The 13,434-nt window shown below is 45.1% G+C and overlaps 1 protein-coding gene across 1 annotated transcript in view; it reads left to right on the top strand.

Annotated features, from left to right (window-relative positions):
- Positions 1 to 10,825: 10,825 nt before the first annotated feature.
- LOC126106745 (uncharacterized) overlaps positions 10,826 to 13,434 on the top strand; it is a gene marked incomplete at its 5' end in the record, with an annotated part of 45,797 nt that continues 43,188 nt past the window's right edge. The window contains one exon of the mRNA XM_049913119.1: positions 10,826 to 10,955. Coding sequence (XP_049769076.1) covers positions 10,826 to 10,955 — 130 coding nt within the window. The remainder of the gene's footprint in view (positions 10,956 to 13,434) is intronic.

Below are 13,434 nucleotides of genomic sequence, written 5' to 3'. Positions count from 1 at the left end.
AACTGACGCTGACGCCTAGTCAACAGCGCCTCAAGCGAACAAATGTACAACTAAATGAAACTTTATAGCTCCCTTAATTCGCCGACAGATAGTGCTTAGCTCTGCCTTTTGTCGTTGCAGTTTTAAATTCCTAAAGTTGTGGTATTCTTTTTGAATCACTCTGTACATTGACCTTCCCGTGTGTCGCACTCGCTGGGCGAAAATGCGTCACTTGCTTTTGTTCGTCTCACGTTGGAATTTCGAAACGCAGTTTTCTAAAGCTTCCTCTCTGCTCTTTTACCGATGCTCTCGCTACAGGCGGCCCTCCAGCTCGAATCACCTGGCCCGGGGTCGCCGTCCTCTTTCCTGCCACCCCTTTAAGTGGTTGCCAGCGTAACTCCCGCAGTGTGGTTTCGCTACTCCATTATGGAGCTGACTTTTCAAAACTAAAAGTGACTCGACTCGCATTGTCTGTTATACCTTCTGCTCACAGACATGTATTGTATAGGAATGGTGTGTTAATTACCGTCGATTGACTGTCATGCCTCTTTGCATTACATATTGATAGGCAAATGTTTTCATAAATGTCGATTTACGTTAGTTGTCATCTTCACCTTCTCATTGCGATTTGTAAATGTCTCATGAAAGGTGCGAATCTGACCATTTATCCTGCAACCTCACAATGTAACTAATGCCCCCTCCGTTCCCCAGACTATGAAGCCTGGGATGGGGCATGGGTGTCATGAGCGCTTGTAGACGAGAATTGGCAGCTCGCCAGGTCTACGCCTGGAAGTGTATGCCCATCATGCCCATCACTCCCATACAGAGAGACCCTACTCTCATCACTGAAGACAGCAGAGCGCCATCCCAGTCACCTCTTTCACGACACCAGAGCACCCACACTTGGCAGTGTCGTGGTATTGGCAGCAGTCTGGCCAGAGGCACACGTCAGATTAATGCTGCTGCTAGTGGACAGTTCTCAACAGTCCCTGGGTGATGATCAGCTGGACTCTGCTGCTCGCACTGTGCTTCGATCTTGATGTGTGACTGTACTATGCGGATGTCCAGAATTTGGTTTATATGTGTGATAATGTTCCTAACACTGTCGAAAGCAGGGACGTACCACCGATGTATTGTGCCCAACATGTACAGCAATCTCTTGATCCGTTCATTCTGCTTTCTGCAGGTCCACAATGCGACCACGTTCAAATTGCTGAAGTTGTTCAAAATGAGTACGTACTCGTCGGTGGGGCGTGGCTGTATGCTAGAATGAATGTTGCAAACACTGTCCACCTCTAAACTCAGCACAGTTCAGTTACTGCCTGCAGAGTCGAAACAGAGGGTGCACAGACCAGGCGTGCTGAGCGCCGTCTGATAGCCGATGATCGTGACAAAGGACTCGCGAATACTACAACCCCTCAGTATGCCAGTATGCACATGCCAGTACTCAATGGTGTTGCGTGGCATTCCGTCCCTCCACCAACAATAAAAACAATTCGTGATTGGTTGGATAGTAAAGAAGAGCTGAAAGAAAGGAGGAAGACTAAATGTGCAAATAGAGGACTGAATGTAAAATGGCCAACACTACCGTACTGAAATGAATTCCAGGACACCGTCGAATTGGGGTTGGAATTAATACAAAAATGATTCAAATACACGCTCGTAAGCTAGCGCTACAGTGGAACTTAACAGACATTAATGTTGGAGTTGGTTGGTGCTACCAGGTTTATGAAGTGTCGTGGACTTCGCATGTGAACCAAATCCAAAATACGAGGGCAGTTCAACAAGTAATGCAACACATTTTTTTCTCGGCCAATTTTGGTTGAAAAAACCGGAAATTTCTTGTGGAATATTTTCAAACATTCCCGCTTCGTCTCGTATAGTTTCATTGACTTCCCACAGGTGGCAGCGCTGTACAGAACTGTTAAAATGGCGCCTGTAACGGATGTGCGTTGCAAACAACGGGCAGTGATCGAGTTTCTTTTGGCGGAAAACCAGGGCATCTCAGATATTCATAGGCGCTTGCAGAATGTCTACGGTGATCTGGCAGTGGAAAAAAGCACGGTGAGTCGTTGGGCAAAGCGTGTGTCATCATCGCCGCAAGGTCAAGTAAGACTGTCTGATCTCCTGCGTGCGGGCCGGCCGTGCACAGCTGTGACTCCTGCAATGGCGGAGCGTGCGAACACACTCGTTCGAGATGATCGACGGATCACCATCAAACAACTCAGTGCTCAACTTCTCTGTTGGTAGTGCTGTCACAATTGTTCACCAGTTGGGATATTCAAAGGTTTGTTCCCGCTGGGTCCCTCGTTGTCTAACCGAACACCATAAAGAGCAAAGGAGAACCATCTGTGCGGAATTGCTTGCTCGTCATGTGGCTGAGGGTGACAATTTCTTGTCAAAGATTGTTACAGGCGATGAAACATGGGTTCATCACTTCGAACCTGAAACAAAACGGCAATAAATGGAGTGGCGCCACACCCACTCCCCTACCAAGAAAAAGTTTAAAGCCATACCCTCAGCCGGTAAAGTCACGGTTGCAGTCTTCTGGGACGCTGAAGGGGTTATCCTGTTCGATGTCCTTTCCCATGGTCAAACGATCAACTCTGAAGTGTATTGTGCTACTCTTCAGAAATTGAAGAAACGACTTCAGCGTGTTAGTAGGCACAAAAATCTGAACGAACTTCTCCTTCTTCATGACAACGCAAGACCTCACACAAGTCTTCGCACCCGAGAGGAGCTCACAAAACTTCAGTGGACTGTTCTTCCTCGTGCACCCTACAGCCCCGATCTCGCACCGTCGGATTTCCACATGTTTGGCCCAATGAAGGACGCAATCCGTGGGAGGCACTACGCGGATGATGAAGAAGTTATTGATGCAGTACGACGTTGGCTCCGACATCGACCAGTGGAATTGTACCGTGCAGGCATACAGGCCCTCATTTCAAGGTGGCGTAAGGCCGGTAAACTTGTTCGACAAGATCGCCGTTTAACAATCAGAGCAGTGTCTGAGTTAACAAGAGTTGACAAGGATCTTGTCGAACAAGTTTACCGATTTTTTCAATGTTTGCATCAGTTTTTGCTGACAATGGTCTGCCAGTGCGAGTGTCATCACTGGTGTCTTCGCGGCCATCTTTAAATCGTTTAAACCACTCAAACACTTGTGTTCGCGATAAACAATCATCGCCGTACACTTGTTGCAACATTACAAACGTTTCACTTGCAGATTTTCCTAGTTTGAAACAAAATTTGATGTTAACACGCTGTTCTTTCTGTACACTCAACATTTTCCGACGCACAGACAAAACGTCAACTACTTAAAACAGACGCCACGGGCAGAGTGCAGGAGGCAGATGAAACTCGAGCAGTAGGCGGAGCGAGAGTCACGTGACAGGCCACGTGACTTTCAGCCTTATTGCATTCGTTTTATTGTTTCACCAGTACTAGTCCGGTTTTTCTCTAGCCACACCTCGTATACTGCCTTGAAATACCGCACCCCCCCCCCCCACACACACACACACACCCCCCCTCTGTCCCCACCCATTTGCCCCAGACACGTTGCCCATGTGGGGTCGCTTGCGTGCATCAACAATTCACACAACACTGCTGTAGGTACAACCACAATGGACGGGTATCTGTGGAGAGGCTAAACCACACATGATTTTAGAACACGGGCAGCAGTTTTCTCAGTAGATGGAGCGGCAGCAGTCTGGATGATTGACTGACCTAGCATCGAAACATAGGCCAACATGGCCTTGTTGCACTGGTACTGCTGATGGCTCAAACCAAGGGGACAGTCGCTGTAATTCCAGATGACATGCAGCTCTACCGCACAACTTAAAAGATGGAAGCACATTCTGAGTAAAATATTCTGGAAATAAAATGGTCTCTCATTAGGATTTCTGGCCAACGACTATTCTGGAGGCTGTCATGGTCAACAGGGACGAAACTGACGTTCTACAAGTCGGAGTGTGGAACGTTAGCTCTCTTAATCAGATAGGGAAGTTAAAGAATTTAAAAAGGGTGATGGATGGTTTGAAATTAGATGGAGAGACAATTAGTGGAGTGCGGTGGAAGGAACAGGACATCCATTCAGTCGTCTACACGGTTATAAATAAAAAATGAGAGAAAGGATTTAATGGATGAGCACGGCTACAAATGAAAAAGATAGTAGGACTGCAGATAACCGACGAACAGTGTATTGAACTCATTGTCGTAGCCAAGAGACACCAAACCAACAGCCCTCACAGCATTGTACTAAGCCCACGAATGAGCAAATTGTTGTATGACGAGATAGAAAAAAATTATCAAAATAGTAAGCTGAGCCGAAAATTTAATTCTGAGGGTGACTGGAATTCAAGCGTAGGAAAATGAAGAGATGGAACCGCTCGAAGCGTAGTTTAGTAATTACAAACACTTTGTCTAAGAATTATGAAAGATAATTTTGTATGTGGGACATGGGTAAGATGAAAAAACCAGAGGTTATTGAGAGTTTCAGAGGGAGCAGCAGGCAAAGATTGCAGGGAACAGGGGAAAAGAATAGAATCAGGAATAGGTACCTTTGGGAGATGAAACAGTCAAGGCACCACAGGATAAAACAGGAAGAAAGGAAAACAGGACCTAGCAGAAATCCTTGGATGACACGGGGAGAACTGAATGCAACGAACGGAAGGAGAATATAAAAATGCAACAAATAAAGCATGAAAAGGGATTTAAGGAATTTAAAAGTGAGATGGACACGAAGTGCAAAATAGCAAAGCAGAATGTGCTAGGGAAGAAATGCATACCTGTAGAAGTATGAGTGGCTATAGGAAAGATAGATGTCAACAAGACGAAAATTAGAGAGCCCGTTAGAAAAAAGAGGAGAAGGAATATCAACAATTTAGGTGGCAAGCCAGTACTGAGTAAAGAAAAGAAAGGTGGAAGACATAAATAAAAAAGATATACCAACGAAACGAATTTGTTAATATTATATAATGAGGAGAGGAACTAGATGAAGATGGGATAGAAGATATAAAAGCACGAGAAGAGTTCGAGAGAGCACTGAAACATCATCATTGGTTACAATGTCTGTGCTTACACAGTGTCTGGCCATTCTCCAGATCACCCTAAAATCAGGGTTGTAAGTTATGCATGTGCCCTTTCCCAGTAGCACCCGTCACCAAAATGTCATTCAAATAGTTTACGCACTTCGGAATGCCTTGAGTTAGTTCCTCTGCGTATATGTGGAAAATTCCTGGTGCAGGCGCGACCCCGAAAGGCACTCTCTTGTTCTGATATCTTCGTAAAGGCATATTTAGTGCCACGATTTGCTGTGTATCTGTGGCTAGAGGTATCCAAGTAGCCCGGCTTCATATCGAGCTCTGAAAGACACTGTATCCCGTCTAACATTACCGAAAGGTCCTCGGAATAGCTGCTTCTAATTTTCTGATGCGGATTCTAAATCCTGAAACGGTACCGAGGTGGACGCCAAGTTCACCCCAAGCAATACTTTGAACCAAAAATAGCTTATAGAATCATTAAAGAACAACCGGACTGCACTCGAAGAAAAAAACACGACGTAACACGAAAAAATTATCCGAGTGAGACGAAAATCAGTAGATATGACGTTCATGTACAAGCAAACAAATGGTTATTATTTCAGAAAAATTGGGTGTTTTATTCAAGAGAAAAAGCATGACAAATTGAGCAAGACAATAAAACGTTGGTCCACGTCTGGTCCTTATGTAAGCTCTCCCCAGTTGAGAACGTTTGGAGCATTATGGGCAAGGCCCTCTGACAAATTTGGGATTTTGACGACCTAACGTGCCAACTGGATAGAATCTGGCACGATACCCGTCAGGGGAACATCCCAGAACTATCAACGAATGCCAAGCCGAATAACTGCTTGTATAAGGGCTACAGGGGGACCAACGCGTTATTAACTTGCTCAATATGTGAAGCTAATAAATCACCCAGCTTTTCTGAAAATGTTATAATTTGTCTGTCTGTACATGTTCATCATACCTATCGATTTTCGTCTTGTTTGGATAACTCCTTCGTGGTAATTAATTTTTTTTTATCTTTTTTGGTCTTAAGAGATAATTTACAACCACGGTGAACGTACGACCAAGAAAGTGATTCGCCGTTCCCAGTTCTTGTCTTTTGCCTACACAGTAATTTTCCCTCCCAGTAGTATCTTTTGCTAGCTGTATGAAATAACCTGCTGCTCCAGCGGCCGCACACAGGGTGAGCCCAATGCTAACGGGGGTCCCAGTTAATTAGAGAAACTAGGGCCGCCGTATCGCCCCCTGATATCCAAGTCAATCACAACTTTACCAGGCGCTTGCCCGGGTTCTGTCGAGAGCTGAGTTAAAGCCAGTATCAACGATTTGTCAGCTTCTGCCAGTCACAGTGTATTGGCGAACACCAGCGCAGGGTTCGCAGTCCTGTCTTCCTGCCGTGGCACACTGTTGCTTACAATCACAGCTTATGACAGGCGTAACATGTGGCGCCTTCATCTGTCTGGACAAGATTTGAGCATCGGTGTGGGTGAATTCGATGCAGAGGGGAACCTTTCGTACCATCTAAGGAAAGTGTTTTATGTCGTGATGCTCGGCTCGGTTGTGTCGGGTTATTAAATGCCTTTAAATCTACTTGAGAGTAATAAGCGTTTCCTTGCGCAGCACTGAAACCCAGGGAATCATCTGGGGCAAGAACTCGCCAGCACGCAGCAGAGAGCTGGGCTATTTGCCCAATATCTGAAAACGCATTTCGAGTTGCTGCCAACATCTCAAACGTTTTGGCAATATTTGCTAAAGTGCTTAACTCGGGGTCTGACATTTTCGAAGCTCGAGGCTGAACTCCCTTGTTTGATACTGATCTGAAAATAACGTCTCTGACCCAAGAGCCAGCGTATGAGACGTCGCTATTCGTACATTAAACCTGGATTCACGGGTGAGGCCTTGCAAACCCACTTTCCAGGACGTGTAAGACTGATCACATTGCGTTAAACTACTGACATGCTATACGACATATTTTTGATGGCAACAATGCTCACTCAGTAGTCTGCACGGTTCATTAAATTATAATGCTTCAGGATCCGTGCGCGGTCGCCATTTTTAAGGGGCTCCGGAACGCCCTATACTTGCAATGTTAAAATAACGCTTATAAATTACATCTTTCCTCACAAAGTATTTGAGGTAGGAAGTTGAATTTTTTACAGATTATTTATTGGAATATGGGCTACAACTTAACACAGGGATTTTACAAAATTTTAGTTCGGTTATTAAAGATGATTTTTTTCAATTGTAATGAAAATTCACAACATTTTTTTGCAATTTTTTATTTATATATTCAAAAATATACAGTTTTTTGGAAAAAGGCTGTGTTAAATTATGCAGAAGGTACTGTGTAACATTTACTGAAAGTTTGAAACAAATATGTTTGGAAGATCCTTAGAAAACATGTAATTAGCATGAGAAAATAAAAGTTTTGGGAATCGAGCGACAAAGATTGGATTAACTTTTTAGTGCATTCCAGGTCCATAGGATGGATTATCTTCATCCTCTGCAAACTCCTCCTCCAGCTTCCTCTTGTTCCTCCTCCTGTTTACTCTTGCTTGTATTTCTAGACTCTTTACAGCCCTGTCTGCAGCCCAAAGGCGTTCCTTGTCTAAAGCAAGCATCGCTCGTACCATGTTAGAACCTATCTTCATTCCCATATTTCTAAATACCTTGCACCTTACAATGTTGCCATCATTGAAAGTCGCAACAGCATCATACACACCAAAGTGAAGTGATTCTATTCCAACAAATACAGTCTTGGGGATTCTCGACCATATAACACTATTTACACTTTCATTGGGGTTTTGAGTTTTTCCGTGAATACACTTTTTCAACAGTTCAGGTGCTGCTAAGCCTCTGAAAATAGGTTTAGCCACAACACATACTTTATCTCACATCACTAAAATGTACCTGATGAACACGGACGTTAATAATAACACCATTTGACAGCAGTTTAACAGCGCCACAGTGGGTCACGCCCATGTAGAACACATTTCAAAAAAAATAGTTGTAGTCTTCGGAATTGAATAAATTATATATCTATTAAAAGGTAATAGTCTGCAGATTCAGAAAACGCAAAAAAGTAAAAATTGAACTTTTCATGATTTTGAGCCTTTCCGGAGCCCCTTAAACAGTTTCATAAAGGCTACTGCTAGTGCTGCTGCTAAGTAACAGAGTGCTATGGACTATGGGATGTGATACGTTTCTGATCATATGAGACAGCATAAATCTATGCTTGTAATTTTTCCACCTCTCAACTGTTTCGTCAAACACAGTGAAAGGCATTGCTGTAGGCGACAGTGCCTGATCCGTAAGCGGCGTGCTCACGATTTGCATGAACACCACATTCTGCTTGATCAGCTCCTGCACCTGGTTCTACTGTAGTAGTAGTAGCAACCGCATCAGTTGCTGCTGTTTTTCCTGTATCGTTATTTGATGCTGCCAAAGATCACAAACTGTTGATCCGTCATTACGAGCTATTTTCACGCGAGGAACAATCATGTCGTCACTTCTGTAGTGTAATACACAGGAGAGACTCACTTCACAGGTTAATTGGAAAACAGCATGTGTCCAAAAATGACCAAATGGGCAGCAGCTAGTTGTACACAAACAGTAAGGGACAAACCAAAGGAAATTGAACGTGAAGCAAAAAAGACGTCAATAGTGTACGAACAAAAGCAGAATCACAGACCGAGTGAATAACCTAGAACGAGCTTGTGACTGTGTGCGAGTAATAACGCTGGCAACTACATAAACAAAAAGGTCCAAGAAATGAACGCCTACTTTTCTCCTAGCCTACCCCAGCAGATGGCTTGTCAACCAGAGGGGCATCTGCACTACTACCAACATAGCCATTGTCACCATCGCCAGTATCGTCTTCGTCAGAGGGATAGAGAAACAATTAAAATCGCTCAAAAGAGGAAAGGCCTCTGGACCTGATGTGATACCAGTTCAATTTTACACAGAGTACGCGAAGGAACTTGCCCCCCTTCTTGCAGCGGAGTACCGTAGGTCTCTAGAAGAGCGTAGCGTTCCAAAGGATTGGAAAAGGGCACAGGTCATCCCCGTTTTCAAGAAGGGACGTCGAACAGATGTACAGAACTATAGACCTATATCTCTAACGTCGATCAGTTGTAGAATTTTGGAACACGTATTGTGTTCGAGTATAATGACTTTTCTGGAGACTAGAAATCTACTCTGTAGGAATCAGCATGGGTTTCGAAAAAGACGGTCATGTGAAACCCAGCTCGCGCTATTCGTCCACGAGACTCAGAGGGCCATAGACACGGGTTCACAGGTAGATGCCGTGTTTCTTGACTTCCGCAAGGCGTTCGATACAGTTCCCCACAGTCGTTTAATGAACAAAGTAAGAGCATATGGACTATCAGACCAATTGTGTGATTGGATTGAGGAGTTCCTAGATAACAGGACGCAGCATGTCATTCTCAATGGAGAGAAGTCTTCCGAAGTAAGAGTGATTTCAGGTGTGCCGCAGGGGAGTGTCATAGGACCGTTGCTGTTCACAATATACATAAATTACCTGGTGGATGACATCGGAAGTTCACTGAGGCTTTTTGTAGATGATGCTGTGGTGTATCGAGAGGTTGTAACAATGGAAAATTGTACTGAAATGCAGGAGGATCTGCAACGAATTGACGCATGGTGCAGAGAATGGCAATTGAATCTCAATGTAGACAATGCTGCGAATACACAGAAAGATAGATCCTTTATCATTTAGCTACAAAATAGCAGGTCAACAACTGGAAGCAGTTAATACCATAAATTATCTGGGAGTACGCATTAGGAGTGATTTAAAATGGAATGATCATATAATGTTGAGCGTCGGTAAAGCAGATGCCAGACAGATTCATTGGAAGAATCCTAAGGAAATGCAATCCGAAAACAAAGGAAGTAGGTTACAGTACGCTTGTTCGCACACTGCTTGAATACTGCTCAGCAGTGTGGGATCCGTACCAGATAGGGTTGATAGAAGATATAGAGAAGATCCAACGGAGAGCAGCGCGCTTCGCTACAGGATCATTCAGTAATCGCGAAAGCGTTACGGAGATGATAGATAAACTCCAGTGGAAGACTCTGCAGGAGAGACGCTCAGTAGCTCGGTACGGGCTTTTGTCAAAGTTTCGAGAACATACCTTCACCGAAGAGTCAAGCAGTATATTGCTCCCTCCTACGTATATCTCGCGAAGAGACCATGAGGATAAAATCAGAGAGATTAGAGCCCACACAGAGGCATACCGACAATCCTTCTTTCCACGAACAATACGAGACTGGAATAGAAGGGAGAACCGATAGAGGTACTCAAGGTACCCTCCGCCACACACCGTCAGGTGGCTTGCGGAGTATGGATGTAGATCACAATAGCCAACGTCCTCATCACCAACGCCACTGCCCTCATCACCAACGCCACCGCCCTCATCAGAATCACAACCCTCGCACCCACATCACTATGCTTATCAACAACACCAATATCCTCATCTATGTCTCATTTCCATCCTCAGCGCCGACACCAACACTGTGTGCAGGTCCGCTCGCGGCCCCGCTCCTCGCCGGCACTGCCCACCGCCGCAGGGTCACCGCCCCCGCGGCCCACGCCGCCTCCACTGGCCATCGCCTCCCTGCCACCGGCGGCCGCCCCGGGCGCCACCTCCACGCCCCCGCAGCTCGGCGCCACCCCGCCCTCGCCCCCGCAGCAGCCGGGCCTGTCGACGTCGTGTCTGGTGCCGCTGGACAAGCCGCGCAGGCCGCCCACCGCCCCACTGCCGCCGCCGCCCCCGCGGCCGCCGCCCACGCCGCCTCCGCCGCCCCTGGCGGACGCCTACTCCAACTTCGTGCTGGCCAAGCGGCAGGCCCAGGACAACCTGCGCCACCAGCCGCTGCCGGACACCGTCGAGGACGCGCTCTACCGCTCCGGTACGTCACTCCCACTGCGCACGCACAAAACTGGAACAAGGCCTATACCTGACATGATTTCCCTCTATGCAAACATGCTACTCAGTAGGGTCCACTGTGTTTTTGTGAGACTGTTGAATCCAACTCGAACGCAATCTACGAGGGTTGTTTTTTAAGTAAGGGCCGTTTTTATTTTTAAATAAAGATACAAATACTTTTGCAAAAAAAAAAAAAAACTTATTTTCTGATTCTACACACTTTTACCTATTTTTCTACATAGTCGCCTTGTTTATTTAAGCACTTGTCATACCGTAAAACTAAGTTTTTAATTCCCTCTTCAAAGAATTCAGCCGCCTGCTCCGACAGCCAAGAGTTCACGGCCGCTTTCACTTCATCGTCGTCATTGAAGCGCTGCCCGCCAAGATGGTGTTTCAGGTACCGGAAAAGGTGAAAATCGCTAGGAGCAAGGTCGGGGCTGTATGGTGCGTGGTCCAAAACTTCCCAGCCAAAAGAATCAATCAAATCCCGAGTCTTTTGAGAGGTGTGAGGCCTAGCGTTATCGTGCAGGAGCAAAACTCCTTTCGTCAGCATGCCGCGCCTTTTGTTTTGAATTGCTCTGCGGAGCTTCTTTAGAGTAGCACAGTAGGCATCTGAGTTGATTGTCGTTCCTCGTGGCATAAAGTCCACTAGCAAAACACCGCGCCGGTCCCAGAACACAGTTGCCATAATCTTGCGCTTTGACAGCGTCTGTTTGGCTTTGACCTTGACGGGTGAGGTTGTGTGTCGCCATTCCATCGATTGTCGCTTGCTCTCGGGAGTGATATGGGATACCCATGTTTCATCTCCAGTGACAATTTGACTCAACATGTCATCCCCTTCTTCCTCGTAACGAATCAAAAAGTCCAATGAAGTTCAAATCTCTTCCCTTTGTGGTCCTCTGTGAGGAGTCTGGGTACCCACTGAGAACACAGTTTCTTAAAGTTTAGGTTTTCAGACACAATTTTGTATAAAACCGATCTTGAAACTTGCGGAAATTCCAAAAAAAGAGTCGAAATTGTGAATCTTCTGTCCTCACGAATCTTTGTTTCGACTGCAGCCACCAAATCATCAGTGATCAGAGATGGCCGGCCTGAGCGTTCTTCGTAATGGACGTTTTGATGGCCATTTTTAAACTCTCTAACCCATTGACACACTTTACCTTCACTCATTGCATTCAAGCCATAAACTTCTGTTAACTGACGATGAATTTCTGCAGCTGATAGGCTTCTCGCGGTCAAAAAACGTCTCACTGACCGTATCTCACACGTGGTGGGGGATTGAATAATCGTAAACATGATAAAGTAACACAGCGATGCGTACACGTCAGCTACACAGCTGCAACTTGCATCAGTGTGAACGGGAAGGATGCCGGCAAGTGGCGCGGTGGCTTGTCGCGGCGTCCGCGCGAACTACGGGACTATACGCGCGAACGGCCCTTACTTAAAAAACAACCCTCGTATAATTAAAAATATGTCTATCTATCTATATCCGAATCCCGTTCCAGCTACTGCCGGGTCTGGGTCCTCTCCATTTGGCTCGGTCCTCCCACCACTTTTCTTCCTCCACTTGCTGCCAGGTCACACCTCTCCTTTCAACATATATTCTCACTCCCATTTTCCACCGTGTTCTTGGGCGCCCTCTAGGTCTTTTCCCACCCATCTTTAGTTCTTCCATAATTTTGGGGAGTCTCTGCCCATGCATCCTCTTAACATGCCCATACCATCTTAATCTCTTTCTTTCAATTTCTTCTCTCATACTTTCTTGTTTGAGGTCCTTTCTAATCTCTACATTCCATACTCTGTCCATTCTTGTTTTTCCCTTAACTGCTCTGAGAAATTTCATTTCCCCTGCTTGCAGTCTGCTCCAGTCCCTTTCTGTCATTGTCCATGTTTCTCCACGATAGGTGACAATAGGGATGTAATAATTCTTATACATAAGGAGTTTTGCTCTTTCTGAAACTTCATTATTCCAAATCAGATGTTTTATTGTTTGGTAGAAATTGCCTCCCTTCTGTAACCTCCTATTAATTTCGTTAGTTATTCTTGCATCCCTAGATTTCACTCCCTAAATAAGTGAAACTTTCTACCACTTTGAGGGGTTCTCCATTCAGTAATATTTGTGTTGATTCCTTTCTCTGTTCCAAACACCATTACTTCACTCTTATCTTTATTTATTCTTAATCCATACCTTTTCATTATTTCCTTCCACGCATCAAGCTGTACTGTACATCTACCTCTTTATCGCCCCATATTACCATATCATCTGCAAAAATCATCTTTTTGTCTTTTTATTTTACTATATCTTTAACTGCCCTATTCATTCGCTCCATCACAACATTAAAAAGTGCAGGAGATAGAATACTTCCTTGCTTAAGTCCTTGTCTTATTTCGAAGTATTCTGAGTTCCCCAATGGTGTTCTAATTCTACAATTGTGGCCTCTGTACATTTTCTTTATAACATT

Source organism: Schistocerca cancellata, chromosome 10 (assembly GCF_023864275.1).
Source record: "Schistocerca cancellata isolate TAMUIC-IGC-003103 chromosome 10, iqSchCanc2.1, whole genome shotgun sequence".
Lineage (NCBI taxonomy): Eukaryota > Metazoa > Arthropoda > Insecta > Orthoptera > Acrididae > Schistocerca > Schistocerca cancellata.
The sequence above is the reverse complement of the archived record's forward strand: the minus strand, read 5'-3'. Positions and strand labels throughout refer to the sequence as shown.